General features: G+C 48.7%; 1 protein-coding gene across 1 annotated transcript in view; it reads left to right on the top strand.

The window, feature by feature from the left end:
• The window catches only part of necab3 (N-terminal EF-hand calcium binding protein 3), a gene marked incomplete at both ends in the record, with an annotated part of 25,307 nt that extends 13,484 nt beyond the window's left edge, over positions 1–11,823 (top strand). The window contains 10 exon segments of the mRNA XM_083668540.1: positions 1,397–1,494; positions 3,808–3,948; positions 6,371–6,373; positions 6,375–6,492; positions 7,469–7,548; positions 8,536–8,589; positions 9,412–9,524; positions 10,095–10,172; positions 11,229–11,320; positions 11,792–11,823. Of these exon segments, the coding sequence (XP_083524666.1) occupies positions 1,397–1,494; positions 3,808–3,948; positions 6,371–6,373; positions 6,375–6,492; positions 7,469–7,548; positions 8,536–8,589; positions 9,412–9,524; positions 10,095–10,172; positions 11,229–11,320; positions 11,792–11,823 (809 nt within the window).
• Positions 11,824–13,760: the final 1,937 nt, after the last annotated feature.

Below are 13,760 nucleotides of genomic sequence, written 5' to 3'. Positions count from 1 at the left end.
CCTTTCCCTATTCCGTTCCATGCATTACAATGAGCCCATACCCGTAGATTTCTACCTCCACCGGCCCCCCCTGCTGTGCTGCCCACCTTGATGTTGTCTGACCTCTCATCCAATCAGCCCGTCGATCTTGCCATTGTGTCTTATTTGTTTCACTCGTGAATCCTTTTGTGCTAAATGAATGATGCCATGTTTTTTACAGCCTTATCGTAATGTTAGGGTGGTCATCATCATCATCGTCATCATCATCATCCTCATCATCATCATCACTATCATCATCATCATCATCATCATCCTCCTCCATGGTTCTCTGTATTCCAGTTACCCATGTAGGCTACCTTGCTTGGCCCAGGTCTGTGATCCGTGTCCTGGCGGTCGTGAGTGAGTGGCAGCAGGTTCAGACACGCAGAGAGAGAAATAGGCCATGAGTCCTGTAAATACTCCCATCCCAGAATAACCTCCCTGCATGATTTATGGACCGCTGATACATCCAGCATCAGAGAGCGGACTGACGTCAGAGAGACATCGTCTCTCATCACAATAAGTGCCCTGGCTCCACCCGCCCCTGCCCCCCGCCCTGTCCCCCGCCCTGCCCCTGGCCCTGGCAGCGGGCCCCAGGACATCAATATATCACTGGTTCATGTCCAGGGGAGAGCCAAGCCACTCTGGTTAGAGAATGCTGGAGTTGCTTTATTTATTCCGCCCTGTCCAGGGTAAAGTATGTAGTTGGAACCCAGTTTGCATTTTGACGCGATTATTGTCGGGTTTTAAAAACTTTTTAATCTTTTTTTCGATCCAGGATCAGATCGAGCTGGCTGATTTTGAGTATTCTAGGGGAAATCAGCCAGCTCGATCTGATCCTGGATAGCAAAAAAGAGTCAGATTAATCCGATTAAAAGTTTTGAAATGCTGGGCTCAGGGTTTCGAGAGTTAATCCAAGCAAGATGTCCTCCAACACACTGTGGTCCAGGTTTTCGTTTTTTTCCCGTTTTTTCTGACTTTGTCAGATTGTTAGATTCAAAATGTCAGTTTTGACATTTGAAAAACCAAACACCAACACCTTCCCTCATCGTGAAACGGTGTTGTGATACCAGTCTGATACATTATTCACTAGGTGGTGGAAAATCCCAGAACGATGTGACAGAAAGTTCAGTGATAACCTTTCTAAGAAATCACTGATGTTAATTCCTGCTGGATAAACAAGGCATTCATAAAACTGTATAACCCTTTGAATATCTCTCCTCGTTTGTCCGCTTCCACTCTATCACAACTAGCATTAGCAGTTTCTGAATGAATGGCCCAAACCTGATACATTAGCCACCGTGTACAGTAAATGAAGCTGACATTGATTATGTGTTTGTTTGTTTGTTTGTTTGTTTGTTTGTTTGTCTCATATCAGATTACTTCTCTCAGCACCTGGGGGAGTATCTGAATGTCCTCTCTTCTCTGGAGAACCTGAACATTGCCATCCTGAAGGCCATGGACAAAACTAAGGAGGTAAACTTGAGTTACTAGTATGTCTAAACACCAGGGGAGGCCCCCCCCCCCCCACACACACACACACACACAAGCACACAGACACACACACACACAGACACACACACACACGCTTTCCCTCTCCTGCTGGTTCATGAGCCTCGAGAGGACTGCACAGACGGCTCGTAAAACTGATGAGTCAAGCGACAATAAAACACTGAAGGAATAATCTGAGCCAAACATATCTGCATGCATTACCGTCATAATATGCTCTTTTAGAGCGGAGAGACATATGGTTATGCCAGACTTGATGGGGTTGCTTCAATATGGAGTTCAAGTCTATGATTGTAGATTCCTGGTTATGGAGCACTACCTCAGGAGGTATGATGAGGTGGATGTGGCTATGTCTACACGAAGGACATGTGACAGATATTTTATGATCAAGTGCTTCGCGGCCGTCCCAGGTCTGTATGACAGATGCTCGTGTTATTGGTCTTACATTTCCCTCTCGTCCTCCTCACATGGCTGGCTGCTGTAGTGTCATAGTGTTGATACGGCTATGCCCCAGGCGAGGCTGGTGGAGGTACAAAACGGAGGATGGGCTCATTGTAATGCGTGGAACGTAGTGTGTTGGATACCATTGATACCACGTGTGTTTGATGCCTCCGATTCCTGCCTCCACCAGCCTCCCCTGCGTTACATTGTTCGATAAGCTGAAGAAAACGGAAGGACATCTTGATTTGCATCCATAAAGGAACATCAGGAGACCAGCGGCAAACTATGTTATGCACAGAATTTACACTGTGCTTTGGCCGAGTCTTGGATCCATAAGTCGTAGACCCATGAGAAATAAAATAACGATTATTTCGACCCGGGCTTATGTAGCTTTCGAGAGTCTATTAAATTGAATTTACCTCACTGCTCATGTTTTGTACCCCTGGTCTGAGTGACATGTACTAATCTGATTGCAGAGGAGCAGAGGTAGAAAATCACAGAGGTAGAAAAGAGATAGAAAAGTCTGATTAGCCCTGAGCCGTTTGAAAATGATAGAACTGGAACCAGTGAGGCAGAGCAGTGGAACGAAACCAGCAAGAGAGAGAGAGAGAGAGAGAGAGGGAAGGAAGGAGAGAGAGGGAGGGAAGGAGGGAGAGAGAGAGAGAGAGAGAGAGAGAGAGAGGGAGGGAGAGAGAGAGAGGGAGAGAGAGAGAGGGAGAGAGAGAGGGAGAGAGAGAGAGAGAGAGGGAGAGAGAGAAAGAGAGAGAGGGGGGGAGGGAGGGAGAGAGAGAGGGAGAGAGAGAGAGGGGGAGGGAGGGAGAGAGAGAAAGAGGGTGGGAGAGAGGGTGGGAGAAAGAGAGAGAAGGAGAGATTGTGTGTGTGTGTGTGTGTGCGTGTGTGTGCGTGGTGGGAGTTGGGATGCAAGGAGAAATGTGTGTACGTTACTGTATAATTGTACTCTCTGTCATCATTAGTGGCCCATGCCTCCAGTCAGAGAGAAGGGAGACCCTCGGGGGGTTTCACAACTCGCTGCGAGCAGCTGTAGTGTGCCAGTGATGTCACGACACAGGCCCAGACTACGATTCCCATGGTGCTGTCATCCCATTTCTTAGCGAGGAGCTTCACTACAATTAGTCTCTGTATAACAATGGAACATGGCTCCTCTGGGTGTACACTTCAATTAGACCCTCACTAGGTCTGCCAGCTAAATATAGTATATCTACTGTATTCAAAAAATCGTTCCACATTTAATGTAACTGTATGGAATTGGGAGGTTAGCAACAGTGGAGGCTCATTGTGATGCATGGAACGCAATGAGGAATGACATGCATTACAATGAACCTGTTCTCCGGTTTCAACCTCCACCAGCATCCCCTGGTTAGCATAATAACTTAATTACAGTAGCATAGCGGAGCGATGGAGGAGCATGTCTCTGATTTGAAAGAGTGCATCACAATAGCCTTAGCCCTGCTGCGGTGGGTTCTCATGTGGGTGGCATAAGGAATAACACTGTTACCTAGTGTCATACCCCTCTGTGGATTTGCTGATAATGCAACAAAAAAACCGCAGAATAGATGTTGTACGAGATAAAGATTACTCCCCCTCTCTCTCTCCCTCTGTGTCTCTCTCTCTCTCTCTGTGTGTGTGTGTGTGTGTGTGTGTCTCTCTCTCTCTCTCTCTGTCTCTCTCTCTCCCCCCCCCTGCCCCTCCTCTCTCTCTCAATTCAAAGTGACTTTATTGGCACCAATAAATTATGTATGAATTATAATTATACATAATAATTAATTATATTAAATATGAAATGTATTTTCTAACCCCCCCTCCCCCGACCCCCCTCAGGAGTACCAGGGCTCCAGCGTGCTGGGTCAGTTTGTTACCAGGTTCATGCTGAGGGAGACGTCCAGCCAGCTGCTGTCCCTCCAGACGTCCCTGCAGTGCGCCATGGAGGCTGTGGAGGAGCAGAGCAGTCCCAAACCGTCAGTACTGCTTACTTCCATACTTCCATACTCTGTACTAGTACTAGTACCCTATCTAGTATACTCTATACTACCACTTCAGTGCGCACACACAGTATCAAATCAAATCTAATCATCTGTCGAGCACATTCTGTACACGGAGGCAATACTATAATAATACAATAATATGAATAAAAAACAATTAAAAGACAACGAGACAAAAGAGGATAAGAGGATAACAAGTCTAACAGACATGGGAGTTTAAAACAGTAAAAGCACAGAACTAGTACAGACTTTAGAGGCTACAACAATGCATGGTAAATAAAAGCCTGCTAATCCTTCTGAAAGCCTGCCGCAGTAAGACTGTATAACTGCCTCCGCCTGGCTCGATCGGGGTGATCAGAGTCAGGCTGGGGGATGCTAACAGGGACTGTTCTTACTTCCTCTGGGATCAATAACGTACCTATCTATCTATCTATCTATCTATCTATCTATCTAAATGTAGTAAAATAAATTAGCTAAGATAACTCTATTAGAGTAATAATATAGATATCCCAGCATTAGAAATCGGAGGACGGGCTCCATGCATTACAATGAGCCTGTCCTCCGTTTTCTACCTCTTCCAGCCTCCACTGATGGGCAGCACCCTATACCAGCATCTAATTTCTATAAACAGTAGCTTTGGGGTAATAATGTGTGTCCACTGATAATGCGGTCCACCCTTTCATGTAATGACTGTGATTGAATGTCTCATTAATTTCTCCCTTCATTTCTCTTAACACTCATTAGGACAGTAGCCGGACTCCTCTGGAGAGAACTGGATCTATACTGCTGGTGGAGGTAGAAACCGGAGGACGGGCTCACTGTAATGCATGGAATGGAATGAGGAATGGTATCAAACACACATACTCACACCCATTCCCTATTCCGTCCCATGCCTTACAATGAGCCCGTCCTCCGATTTCTACCTCCGCCAGCCTCCCCTGCTATAGTGCCGCCTCCTCTCCTCTGGGTGTCAGCCCAGCACTGAGTGGTCCTAATGGAATGACTGGAGATGAATCACTGAGAGAGAGAGGGAGGGCAGAAGGAGAGAGAGAGAGATGGAGGGAGGGGGTTGAGGGAGAGAGGGAGGGGGCAGAGGGATAGATGGAGAGATGGGGGGCAGTGGGATTACATTACATTTGTGGCATTTAGCAGACGCCTTTATCCAAAGCGACTTACAACAAATACATTTGTCGAAGTAAGTGAATCATCTATCCATCAGTCATCATAACAAAAAGTAATCTATGCGAGGACCAGGGGCCATAGGCAGTCACAAGGCTAGAAATGATGAAGAGGTCTTTAGGAGGGACCGTTAATATGTGGCCTGAAGAGATGGGTCTTCAATCTACGGCGGAAGATAGGTAGTGACTCTGCAGTCCTGACAGCAGTAGGAAGCTCGTTCCCCCAGCGGGGCGCCAGGACAGTGAAAAGCCGTGACCGAGTAGCACGGCGGCTGCATCCACGTAGAGGTGGTGTTGCCAGGTGGCCAGCCAAGGTGGAAGAGTGGAGTGATTGCTTGCAAGTAGGGAGGGGCTGTTCCCTTTGCCGCCTGGTAGGCGAGCACCAGGGTCTTGAATCTGATGCAAGCTGCTACTGGGAGCCAGTGAAGGGTGCGAAGGAGGGGGGTGACATGGGAGAATTTGGGGAGATTGAACACCAGATGGGCGGCAGCGTTCTGGATGAATGAGAGAGAGAGAGTGGGAGAGAGAGAGAGAGAAAGAGAGAGGGTGCTAGACAGAGATAGAGAGAGAGAGAGTGAGAGAGAGGGGGTGCTGGGCAGAGAGAGGGAGAAAGAGAGAGAGAGACAGACAGACAGAGAGAGAGAGAGAGAGAGAGGGTGTTGGCCAGAGAGAGAGAGAGAGAGAGAGATAGGGAGGGGGTGCTGGGCAGAGAAAGAGGGAGAGAGAGAACAAGAGAGAGAGAGAGACCCTATGGAGTACCCCATGGCTGAGTTTGTCCTCCTCTCCTCTGCAGTATATTTACGGCCTTTGGGCTGAGTTGTCTCTTTCTCTTTTTCTCTCTATCCCTCTATCTCTCTGTCTCTCTGGGAGGTGTTTCTGGTTTCTCTGACACTTCTACTACCGCCTCTCTTCCTCTACTCGCTCCCTCCATCTCTCTGACACTTATTCCGTCTCACCTCTTCCCTCGTGACTGTGATTCCTTCATTTTTTTCCCAACTTTCTGACAGTTCTTCCCCCTCCTACTGCTCTCTCAACCCCTCTGAGTGTTATTCTCTCTCTCTCTCTCTCTCTCTCTCTCTCTCTCTCTCTCTCTCTCTACATCCCCCTGGTGACTGCCATCCCTCCTTTTCCACCAATCTGACAGTTATCCCCTTCTTTCTGACGTTTATCCCACCAACCCGCCCCCTGCCCCCCTGGGCCCCCCTGCCCTGGCCCCCCTTGCAGGAGAGAGGTGAAGGCTCCAGAGCATCTGTCAACTCAGAGGAACAGAGGGAGGTGTGGACGCAGGGTGCAGAAGAGCCTCTGTCTGTCCCCTACCGACCCTTACTCTGGAATACTCACTACAGGTATTATACCGACCCTTACTCTGGAATACTCACTACAGGTATTATACCGACCCTTACTCTGGAATACTCACTACAGGTATTATACCGACCCTTACTCTGGAATACTCACTACAGGTATTATACTGACCCTTACTCTGGAATACTCACTACAGGTATTATACTGACCCATACTCTGGAATACTCACTACAGGTATTATACCGACCCTTACTCTGGAATACTCACTACAGGTATTATACCGACCCCTACCCCCCAGGTACTTCAAACTAGTACCAAGACTATTATACTTCATCATGATGTTACAGACAGTACTACAACGGTTGGGTGTTTTTAGTACATTAGCTACAGTTGATTAGAAGCTACTGCCACATCACACAGACTATTGTCAATGCTGGGTAACACTCTCCAGTACAGTACGGGTTAGAGGCTGCTGGTGTCAGGCTACAGTCAACACTACATCACAGGCAGCCTCACTTTCCTGTGTCTAACTGGCATCGATGTGCGCGTAAATGAAGCTCCTCCGTGACTTCTCCAATACACTCTCCATGACAGACCATACCCCAGTGCATTACACCTTCTACAGGGCTATTCACATCTACTGGAGCCAATTATTTACTTTGTGCCGTGTTTCATTTGCTCTGCCTTCGCTGATATTGATAGTCTGAACCGCAGGTATTGATGTTTCTAGAATGATCTCTAATGGGCAGGAGAGGACAACAGCCTGGTAGAATTGACCAGCCCTTATGCGATGGAGCTTGTTAAAAAACGTGACGTTGTCTGCTAACATCCTTGATCAATGATATCGGCTTTTACAGTAACTTATCAATAGTGTGTACTTACCAACTGCCAAATCAGAGCCAAGCTCAGCTTATCTCTCCCACATTCTAACTTCAGCCCCTGAAGTGTCTAGGGGCGACTTCACGTCTCTCATTGTTGACTGAGCAGTGTTTAAAGGGTGACTCCGCTGTTTGTGGTTAGGAGTAACCATGGAGACTGATGACCACTGGTGCTCCCAGATCACCAGACTGCAGCAGCTATTGGACAAGCTGGAGTGCCAGGTGATGTGGCCTTCTGGCTCTAACCAATCATATGTAGCCTGTGATTCTGTGTAGTGTGGCTCAATCTCTCACTGGCTATCCACTCTCTCCATCACCCTCCCTCCCCATCACCCTCCCTCCCTCTCCATCACCCTCCCTCCCTCTCCATCACCCTCCCTCCCCATCACCCTCCCTCCCTCTCCATCACCCTCCCTCTCCATCACCCTCCCTCCCTCTCCATCACCCTCCCTCCCTCTCCATCACCCTCCCTCTCCATCACCCTCCCTCCCTCTCCATCACCCTCCCTCCCCATCACCCTCCCTCTCCATCACCCTCCCTCTCCATCACCCTCCCTCTCCATCACCCTCCCTCCCTCTCCATCACCCTCCCTCCCCATCACCCTCCCTCCCTCTCCATCACCCTCCCTCTCCATCACCCTCCCTCCTCATCACCCTCCCACTCCATCACCCTCCCTCTCCATCACCCTCCCTCTCTCCATCACCCTCCCTCTCCATCACCCTCCCTCCCCATCACCCTCCCTCTCTCCATCACCCTCCCTCTCCATCACCCTCCCTCCCCATCACCCTCCCTCCCTCTCCATCACCCTCCCTCTCCATCACCCTCCCTCTCATCACCCTCCCTCCCTCTCTCCATCACCCTCCCTCCCTCTCCATCACCCTCCCTCTCCATCACCCTCCCTCTCTCCATCACCCTCCCTCTCCATCACCCTCCCTCCCCATCACCCTCCCTCTCCATCACCCTCCCTCCCTCTCCATCACCCTCCCTCTCCATCACCCTCCCTCCCTCTCTCATCATCCTCTTATCCCTGTGACTCTCAATCTGTCTGTCTCCCTGTCTCTGTCTCTCTCTCTCTCTTTATCTCTCTCTCTCTCTTTATCTCTCTCTCTCTCTCTCTGTCTGTCTCTGTCTCTCTCTCTTCCTTTCATTCTCTCTTTCCTTCTTTCTTTCTTCCTTTCTTTCTTGATCTTTCTCATCCCTCTTTTTCAGAGTCCAAAGTTGGAGCCCCTGAAAGAGGACACACTGGCCAGCACATACAAATCTGTGAGTGAAGTCTGTCAGTCTAAAGTTCACTGTACAACACCATAACATCCATTCTGGTTCAAATGATGTTGGTCTTTCTTGTTTTTTTGAGCCAGACATTGCATTTTCCCCTTTCATACTTTGATATTTTTCTTCTTAGAGAAAACTTTACAACAAAAAGAATCAGCCCTAGGTGACATCATCACCACCATTTTTACCCAGCTCTTTAATTTCATCATTCAGACAATAGACTACAGCCTCAAGGACACACACACAACTCCCCATCTGCTCTGTAGGTTTACAACCCCCCACACACACACACACACACACACGCACACACACACACACACACACACACATACACGCACGCACGCACACACACACATACACACACACACACACACAGAGACCCCCAGCTGTGCCCAGGTACTGTGGGGAACGTTTGATCTGCACTGACTCCCAGATCAGCCCTCGGCCTCTACGATCCAGACACCTGTTTAGATCTGAGAGCATTGGGAAGGTGCCAGCAATGCATTAGGAGCTCCAGCTCAGGGGAGGCTGGTGGAGATAGAAATCGGAGGACGGGCTCATTGTAATGCATGGAACGTAATAAGGAATGGTACCAAACACGCGCGTCCCATGCATTACAACAAGCCCGTCCTCCGATTCCTACCTCCACCAGCCTCCCCCTGCTCCAGCACCCACTGTAGTAGTCGGCCCAGCTTCGTTGACGTCCTAACTCAAGTACCGAAGCGGTGTTTGGTGTTGTGTCTCAAACTGTCCCCCCCCCCCCCCCCCTTGGTGTCACTTCCTGTGTCCCGTGGTGGGCCGTGGTGGCCACAGAACATCCTGCTGGTGCAGAGGCAGGTGGCGGTGAGGGAGGAAGACCTCCAGGATTTCCAGAAGCTTCTGAAGGGCTACGTCGATGCCACGGCCACGCAGAGCGACAACCTTCAGTGAGTCTGGGCGCGGAGAGAGAGAGAGAGAGAGAATAGAACAGCCGCTAATTATGTTTTTCCCAAAAGTTTTAATTGCCACATATTGGAAATGCAAATGAGTTCTCATCGCTTTGATGAGAAGAGCTGATGCAATCAGTAGACATTATCCAAATGTATCTATAACCGATTTTTATCGAGCCTGCCAAGCGCTAAATGATCTAAGTGTTCTTTCTTCCCTCTCTCTCTCACCCTCTTCCGCTCTCTCTCTCTCGCCCTCTCTCTCTCTCCCTCTCTCTCTCGCCCTCTCTCTCTCTCTCCCTCTCTCTCTCACCCTCTTCCGCTCTCTCTCTCACCCTCTCTCTCTCTCGCCCTCTCTCTTTCTCACCCTCTTCCGCTCTCTCTCTCTCGCCCTCTCTCTCCCTCACTCTCTCCCTCTCTCCATCTCCCCCCTCTCTCTCTCTCTCCCTCTCTCTCTCTCCCTCTCCCTCTCTCTCTCCCTCTCCCTCTCCCTCTCTCTCTCTCTCTCTCTCTCTCTCCCTCTCCCTCTCCCTCTCCCTCTCTCTCTCTCTCTCTCTCTCTCTCTCTCAGTGTGTCAGTTCAACAGCTCCCAGGGAAGTCGTGTTACATAATGTATGAGTTCTGGCAGGACCGTCTCTCCTGGATGAGGTGGGTCGGATCAATGTGTTTGTGTGTGTGTGTGTGTGTGTGTGGGTGTGTGTGTGTGTGATGTTGGCAGGCTGCTTATTATTCTGATGGATACTCTCCACTGATGATGAACAGATGGCCATCTCTCATGTCACACACACACACACACACACAGACACACACAGACACACAGACACACACACACACACACACGGTTGTGTGTGTGTGTGTGTTGTCTATAAAACTGCAGTCATTTTGAATATGTACTTTCTCTAGCCAGTCAATGTGACTCTTTTTTTTTTTTCAAGAAAAGTTTGGAGACAAGCTGCTCTTCATCCTCAGAGCCTGGTTGATGACAGTCTGTGGTTGTCTCTCTCCTCCCCCCAGCTACCTGGTTGATGACAGTCTGTGGTTGTCTCTCTCCTCCCCCCAGCTACCTGGTTGATGACAGTCTGTGGTTGTCTCTCTCCTCCCCCCAGCTACCTGGTTGATGACAGTCTGTGGTTGTCTCTCTCCTCCCCCCAGCTACCTGGTTGATGACAGTCTGTGGTTGTCTCTCTCCTCCCCCCAGCTACCTGGTTGATGACAGTCTGTGGTTGTCTCTCTCCTCCCCCCAGCTACCTGGTTGATGACAGTCTGTGGTTGTCTCTCTCCTCCCCCCAGCTACCTGGTTGATGACAGTCTGTGGTTGTCTCTCTCCTCCCCCCAGCTACCTGGTTGATGACAGTCTGTGGTTGTCTCTCTCCTCCCCCCAGCTACCTGGTTGATGACAGTCTGTGGTTGTCTCTCTCCTCCCCCCAGCTACCTGGTTGATGACAGTCTGTGGTTGTCTCTCTCCTCCCCCCAGCTACCTGGTTGATGACAGTCTGTGGTTGTCTCTCTCCTCCCCCCAGCTACCTGGTTGATGACAGTCTGTGGTTGTCTCTCTCCTCCCCCCAGCTACCTGGTTGATGACAGTCTGTGGTTGTCTCTCTCCTCCCCCCAGCTACCTGGTTGATGACAGTCTGTGGTTGTCTCTCTCCTCCCCCCAGCTACCTGGTTGATGACAGTCTGTGGTTGTCTCTCTCCTCCCCCCAGCTACCTGCAGTCCAACGCCAGTAAGAACTTCCAACGATGTGTCATTGACATGCTGGAGGATCCCGAGACAGTGTCTACTATGCTGATGCCTGGTGAGCCCCTGTGTGTGTGTGTGTGTGTGTGTGTGTGTGTGCGCGCCTGTGTGCGAGTGTGCGACTGCGTGTGTGTGTGTGTGTGTGTGTGTGCGTGCGAGAGAGGGAGAAAGAGAGAGAGAGAGAGAGCGAGCGAGAAAAAGAGGGAAGGTATTCTTCAGTCTCTGCATGAAACGGATGTAATAATAATAACAGTCAGTCGATATCCGAGCATATAAAGAGATTGGACCTCAGCCCCGTGGCTCGTGGGTTCCTAACTGCCACTCTTCATTGAGTAAATACACCATAGAGCTGCTTCATTAAATACAGTTCACAGACCTCAAAGAGAAGACGTCGTCCTTAGAGACCGATGTCAACTCAGTTGTTAGTTGTTCCGTTTATCTTCCGCGTAAAAGAAAGAAATGCCTCCCTCCCTCTCTCACGTTGTCTCTCTTTCTTCTCTTTCTCCCTTTTTCTCTCTGTTTTTCTCAGCATCTTGGTGGATTATGACTCACAGCAACTAACAGCAGAGGCAGGAAGGCATGTCTCCCTCCCACACACACACTCACACACTTACACACACACACACACACACACTTACACATACACACACTTATACATATACACACACACACACTTACACATACACACACTTATACATATATACACACACACACATACATGCACACACAGACACGCACACATACATACATAAACACACACACACACATACACACACACATACACGCACACACACGCACACATACATACATCAACACACACACACCACATACACACACACACACACACACACATAAACACACACACACACACACACACACACATACATAAACACACACACACACATACATAAACACACACATACACATACATAAACACACACACACACACACACACCACATACATAAACACACACACACACACACACAAAAGCAAGAAGAGAATACAAAAGGCATCCAAGCGTCCCCGTTCAAAGCTCGATGACGAGAGACGCCACCCCACAGCATCTCTTTTCATCTCCCATCATCTCGGACAAGTCATCCATGTATCAGGAGAGAGATGCGCGGGCGGCCCCACCACAGCTAACTGTACAGACATGAAAGAGATGCTCTGCCATGCAAAAAAGCTACTGGCTACGCTACTGATGGTCGCACACACAGATACAATGCTACTGTACCACCAGACGATAGGGTACGAGACTGTGTAGTTTAGTTGTAGTCCATCTGCCGGCTGCAGAGCGAACGGTACCGTCATACGACAACTTTTAACGACAAAGATTTTAACGACAAAGATTTTAACGACTTGTTTTCTTCTTCAGTCTGATTAAAGAGAATGACAAAGATCGGCGGTTTCTAATGCATGTTGACCAACTTTGGGCCGAGCTTTAGAAGTAGTAGCTTAGCATTCAGGCTGCATACACCGCAGTTTACTTTCCTTTAGATAAGGCCAATACGTGATGTGTATAGAGTGCTGAATGGTTCCTACCTGCTGTAGACAGGGGGGGAAGGATATTGATGTTGCAACCCCATTGCTTTCTTACATCAGGAAAACCCTGTATATGCGATCTTTCTTTTGGTTTTCTAGTGGTTACGTTAGTGTTGGAGTCTGGCTTATATAAAAGAAGTCTGTCCTGGATATCGATCCGTCTTTGATGGTGTATGTCTCTATCAATTAAATCTGTAAACGAGAAATAGGCCTACTTTACAAGGAGATGCATTGGCATCACCCACTTCTCAGAGAATTAAATATTATGAATTTGATCTATATACTATTTTTTTCTTATATCCCATATGTATATATGAGATTCAGACAGGGTCATATGAATGTTATGTTTTCGTTGTGCTTTTGTTGTTAATAAACAATTGTATTCACTCCATGTTAAACATGCAAACCGTGTAAACTTTAATAAAAGTCAGTGGACAGCCAGTTAGCGCTCTGTTTTTTATGACTGTGTGTTACTGCCAATGAAACTGTATCGCACAGCGACCTTGTCCCTGTCTCCTCTAATGTCCCCATAGTGGTGGGTAAAGAATTTAACAGCGGTATTACCAGAGCGTATGGCAGCCTTGAGTCCAGGTGACCGTCTCTCGCTCTGTGAGGAAGAATAAAGCAGATTTATCGTCAGTTCTCCTGCTTTAAAAAAAAATAAAAATGCTTCAGAGACAAGACACATGACAGGAGGAGAACGGGAGGAAACTGCTCTGGCATAGAAATGTAGAAGGGTGTGTGTGTGTGTGTGTGTGTGTGTGTGTGTGTGTGTGTGTGTGTGTGTGTGTGTGTGTGTGTGCGTGTGTGTGTGTGCCTGTGTGTGAGTGTGTCTGTCTGTGTGTTCAAGACAGAGGGAGAGAGCCCTCCTCCATCCCCCGCTACCTGACAGTGAGATTACCTTGAGTGTGTGTGCAGCCATGGTAAAACCACTTCAGCCTCCCACTGTGTGGTC

The sequence above is a fragment of the Argentina silus genome (genome assembly GCF_951799395.1).
Source record: "Argentina silus genome assembly, chromosome: 4".
Classification (NCBI taxonomy): domain Eukaryota; kingdom Metazoa; phylum Chordata; class Actinopteri; order Argentiniformes; family Argentinidae; genus Argentina; species Argentina silus.
This window is presented reverse-complemented; position numbering and strand designations above follow the sequence as displayed.